Genomic DNA, 5,437 nt, shown 5'->3' on the forward strand with positions numbered 1-5,437 from the left:
AATCGAATGCCGAAAGTTTGCTAGACGAAATTTAACACTCCATTGGAATTTGAAATTTGAGAAATGTTATAGAAGAAGAGGAAGAAACGGCAGGACTTGAACGGAGTATATATTGTATGCTGCCTTTACAGAAATCTTGTTTACTCGGAACAGCAAGGACTTCAATGGGGCTTGAACCCGCGACCTTCCGATAACGGTGCGACGCTCTAACCAACTGAGCTATGAAGCCACCGACGTTGGGAGTCATTTGTGGGTTCTAATTTTCCCGTGACGAATGAATGAATAAAACCTTCACTTGATTGCATATCCTCAGTTCAGTATATGATTCATTTCATATATCATTTCGTTCATTTAATGATGAAACTGTTTGTTCATTTGAGATCACATTGTCCCACCCAAGGGTGAATAACCATCTGTTAGCATAGTTGAAATTTATATAACTGTCAAAAGCTCTCTAAAGGTGTATTTCATTTAAAAAAAACTCAGATTACTGAAGAGGAAAAAGGAATAATAAGGAAACTAAAAAATGCATTGGTCTATGAACGCTTGCCCATTGTTGGCTAAAAAGCCCTTCTTAAACCTTTCAGTCCTACACTTAAAAATAATTGAGTTTATTTGCTGCTTTTACGACAATCAATGAGCGGAAACCCCTGTAAATGGTGCAAGCGTGATTCGGGGTGGTGTCATGTTATTCCACACAGGCAACCTATAAGGACAATCCAGATGGCCTTAATAAAAATGCTTTTAATCTGTCTAACCTGTTAGCCTCTACTCGTTTATTTATTCACTTATTTTACATTTTTTTCTACCATGTTTCGTATGTGCAATTGAGGTGCAGTCATGGTGTCAGGCGGAGAGTGGTCTTCCTCACACTTAACTCAACCAATTTCCTCACTACAGAGACCTAAAAGACTCTTCCAACTGAGATATGAAGCCTTTCATTTGGGATCAGCTGAAAATTGCTTAAATCTTCCGGTTAAGAGCCGAGATCACATCTATCTTTCTTTTATAACCCGCACTTCAAATAAACATTTCTCTTAATCATCAGTCCTTTCATCGGAATAAATGAGCCCAACCAATGGTTCTTGTTCAGATTCTTGCAACAAGTTATTTCGCTATAAATATTCAGTATGGTCTTAACTGAGCAGAACACCCAATGGACGTCGAAGTTCTCAGTCGAAAGCAATTTCAATTACTTCATTGTTGTTAGAGGGGGAAATAATGTGGTCAAACTACAACTGGCACATGTGTGGAGTAACGACCGAGTCCTTGCACAGGACAAAATATTTTCAAAGGTCGACTTCCTTTAATCAGTGGTCAAAGAAGAAAATGATGAAAGAATGAATGAACAAACAAGCTCAAGTTTCACGTCACGTAAGCTTCCTCCAGTCGATTCTTGTAACCTTGTCCATGGGGTGTCATTTAAAATCATCTTAATTATAAACGACTCAACGCTAGAAACAAGTTCAGAGCTCATGATACAAGACGATGATTAACTTCACTGTTGTTATACGGATGAAATATCTACTTCTTTCTCAAAAAGTACGACTTGGGTTGGCGAGCGCATTTTCTCCACGGTCGCAGTTTTCAGTGAACCCAATAAAGTTACGATTACCAGATAACCACCATATTTTCAGTCTTCTTTCTTTATACTATCGTTTAGATATAAATGTCAAAAATTGTTGCAAATGCCGCCTGCAGACCAGAATTGGGCTATGGCTGAAACATTTCATTACGCAATTAAATATAGCTTTTATTAACAACATCGCTTGTCTTATAATCACTACATTTAGTCACAATTGGGTATCTTCCTTCCTCTTTCCATGGCCCTACCCGCGGAATGTATGCGGTAATAAACATACCAACATTTTAATTGGAAGTAACACAGGCAAGCCACTTTTAATATTGGGATTGACTAATCTCAATGCACGAAGCCTCTTACTTTGCGCAGCGGCCTTGAATAACCCAAGTAAATAAATCTGGTAATTGAGTTCATGATTCGGCTAACAACTGAAATATATCTTCCGCTTAGAAACTTTTCTTTCCATCCGATTTCTCCCTTTCTCACTAAAATTTAATAATATTAACCTATAAAGTAACAAGTCTCAATATGACAAAGTTAAGGTTGCGCTTCTTACGAAATTCGTTAGACACGCTTGTAATGATTGTCTTTCCGCCGGTATCCGGAGTGCATTAAAATTCCCCTTCGGACCTTTGTCATATCTTTGAGTTAACCTCTGGATATCAGTGTATCAGTGTAAAGCTCAACACGTACCAAATATTAATTTGTCCCAAAACGTATCAACTCTAACCCAATCATGCCAGTTGGGAGGATTATCCGATCTTTTGCCAGAGAGCCCACCAGTATAGAAAGAGCTAGGACTTTAAGTGGTATGGGAAAAAATGAACAGCTTTCTAAGAATATAGTATGACAGGAGTTGTCATTGCAACCAGGACGAGGACAAAAAAACCATGAAAATACCTTTAAATGAAAATATGATGCTGAAAAACGCATACAGCTTCCTTTAAGTTGGTTATATAAGCAGTATCGTCCAAGTACGAGGACAACCAATTTAGTAAAACCCTCAACAAATAATTACAAGGATAGCAATACAGAGGCAGGGCATTTAAGAAGTTAGAGGTAAGTAGCAATTATTCATATACCCAATGTAAAAGAAATAAAACAGTAAATGGGAAAAATACCAATAATCCTGAGAATATTTTACTGTATCAAACTCGAACAGTTCATGAAAATTGTTATCATAAGACAGTAATACAGTGAGGATGAGAATGATTTTCATTGGCATTATCATTATCTTCATAATCACAAAGATCATTATTATTATTATTATTATTATTATTATTATTATTATTATCATTTGTGTTGTTGTTGTTATGTGTAAACGAGATGGGTGTCGTGATAGTTAAAAATGCTGATTTTCTTGCTTTTCCTTCTTCAGACAAAAATCAAAATGGCAGCAGACAATTGCAAGGTGTTGATCGCTGTCATATTCCTTACAGCAACGAGTTTATTGGCTCTTGGTGCCTCAGTTGGAGGACCAAAGAGTACGCTTGAAGTTCTCATATATCATGTGATTCCCCAGAAAGTCAGCAATGCCACCCAACAGGTGTGAAAGATAAAATTAATCATCAACAAAAATTAGACAGCAATTTGTCTTCCTGCAATAATAACAAGACGCGGCGAAATTATGTAACGCCAGTCACTGAGTTAGTAGCTTAATATAGATTACTCAGTAAATTTCCTGAAAAAATAGTCGGTAATACCAAAGAGATCCGAAATTTGAAAAAAGCCGTTATCGCCGGAGTTGATTTTTTTCAAGTTTTTCAAAGTAATCAGCTTGAGTGAATTTTACTGAGTTCATCTCGATTCGCGAGACTCGTTTTTGACCCGATTACTCTCAATTCTCTACCGAAGAATAGTCACGAAAGAATTTCCTTATTCAAGAATCATATCTGGTAGTAAATGAAAAGTTTCATTGTAGCCACAATAGCCAAGTAGCACTTAAAAAAAGAAAATTCTGCGAAAGCGTCGCCATTGGGGTCAGCTTTATGTGCGTCTGTATTGCCGCTACGAAGACAGACAAAACGTAGCCATTGTGAGCGCGCAAGAATGGTGGACAAATATTATAAGTATTTTTTTAATGAATGGTTAATCAACAGTGTTTTAAACCATGTTTTGCAGATGAAAACCATGTACCCTTTGATAACCTCAAGCAGTTTCATCCAGGTTGCGATTGTGATGTTGCCAAACTTGAATATGCAAAGCTGCTCCTCGAATCAAGTATGTATCGATGAATGTGTTTTTCTGAGACTCCTAGAAATGCCGTTTCATAAAGCAGTAATTCACCGCACGGGAATTCCCCATTGAGAAAGCATTTCCCTATTTAAAAAAAACCTTGCGCGAGTTTTCGACTCTTGTCGATGGGCCACCTCAATTGGAACGGGTTACGCCCTCGTTGACTTTCACACATCGAACCTTCGAGGTACAGAAAAAGATCGTCATGCTTACCTCAATTTTTAGTTAGCAAATTGAAAGCGATTTATGGCCAGTGCTTGATTGAATTTTTCGATTTTTTTTTATCAACAGAAATTGGAAGACAACCTAGCTATTGCGTACAAGAAGCTATTTGAATTTAAAAGTCCGCTGTACATGACATTTTCTTATGAGCAAAACCAAACCGGATCTCAACACGCGCTGCTGACTCAGGTTCTGAAAGACACGAGTTACTATATCAATGGTTCAACGTTTACCCTGCAGCGTATGGTAAGACACATTTTTTAAGAGTCGGTTGTTAATGAAAAAGGTCTTTCATATCAAAGTTGGCATTCATCAAATTCAGTCATTTCAAGCCCGTCACCGTTATTAGTAAAACCGTGCGGATTTATTGAAACAAAATCAAGTTGTCCTGGGATTTATTATCTAAAACAGGTCGTCCAATAACTTGACGAAAAACGAAAAAATATAGCGCACAAGAACAAATAACATTTGCAATGAACTTTGGAGGTGATCTAAAATGGAATATTGCGGCATGTTTAATTAATTATTGCATAATTAAACATTTCAGATGAGGAAGCGACATTTTGCTGTCCCTACTGTGCAGACTGGAATGTCTGAAGCTGACCTGGATAAATTCTGCCGTGAATATCTTCAAGCTCTTGTCGACAATAATTTAGCGGTAGGTTTTTTCACTGTACATGGTTCTGCATATTTGGCAAAGTTGAGAAGAGAAAAGTCCTTAAGAACAGATTTTAAAATACATAATAGAGGTGTCTCTTTTATCAAAAAACACTTCTTCAATAGCATTCAAGTCCGTCACCGACACAATCCATTAATCATTTTCATTGGCAAACAAAAGGATAATTTAGTGGCGGTGTGCTTATTGAGCTAAACAAGGAAATTGGAGGTTCCCTGGGAGATTTTTTTTCCTTTGGTTTGAGATGGGTGGCAATAGAGAGAAATAACTGATACGGGTTCGAAATGTTACATTGAATTTAATAAACCGCGTTTCTTCTCTCTGCAGAGTCTTGTTATCACCAACGATGCAGTGAAGATTTTTCGCAACTATCTCATTCTCTACACATTTCAATCTGTCAACGAGCAAGTGGCTCAATGTGTTTCTCTTCTTTGACGATGCACGAACGGTCAACTTGAAAGCAGATCGAAGATGGATTATTTATTGTAGTAATATTTATTTGAACTAAAACACTACGTAACGAGAAATTCTATTTTATGAGCCTCCTCAAGTTTATGAGCATAATTTTGTTATTGTCTTTGTTCTTTTTAGTATTTCGTTTTAAGAAGTGTTAAGCTCCCTTTAGTAATTGGCCGATATTGTTCATATCAAATGTTACTGATTCGAATCAGTATATGCAGTAGTCTGTGTCAGATGTTAAATACTTATACGAAACCATGTAA

The 5,437-nt window shown here is 37.0% G+C and overlaps 1 protein-coding gene across 1 annotated transcript; it reads left to right on the plus strand.

Annotated features, from left to right (window-relative positions):
* Window positions 1-2,595: 2,595 nt before the first annotated feature.
* Window positions 2,596-5,150, plus strand: LOC138040307 (uncharacterized). Its single transcript, XM_068886058.1, has 6 exons — window positions 2,596-2,641; window positions 2,961-3,128; window positions 3,704-3,802; window positions 4,109-4,285; window positions 4,587-4,697; window positions 5,043-5,150. Exons 2-6 carry the CDS (start codon window positions 2,973-2,975, stop codon window positions 5,148-5,150), a joined length of 651 nt encoding a protein of 216 aa, XP_068742159.1. The 5' UTR covers window positions 2,596-2,641; window positions 2,961-2,972.
* The last annotated feature ends 287 nt before the right edge of the window (window positions 5,151-5,437 follow it).

Source organism: Montipora capricornis, chromosome 3 (genome assembly GCF_036669925.1).
Source record: "Montipora capricornis isolate CH-2021 chromosome 3, ASM3666992v2, whole genome shotgun sequence".
Taxonomy (NCBI): domain Eukaryota; kingdom Metazoa; phylum Cnidaria; class Anthozoa; order Scleractinia; family Acroporidae; genus Montipora; species Montipora capricornis.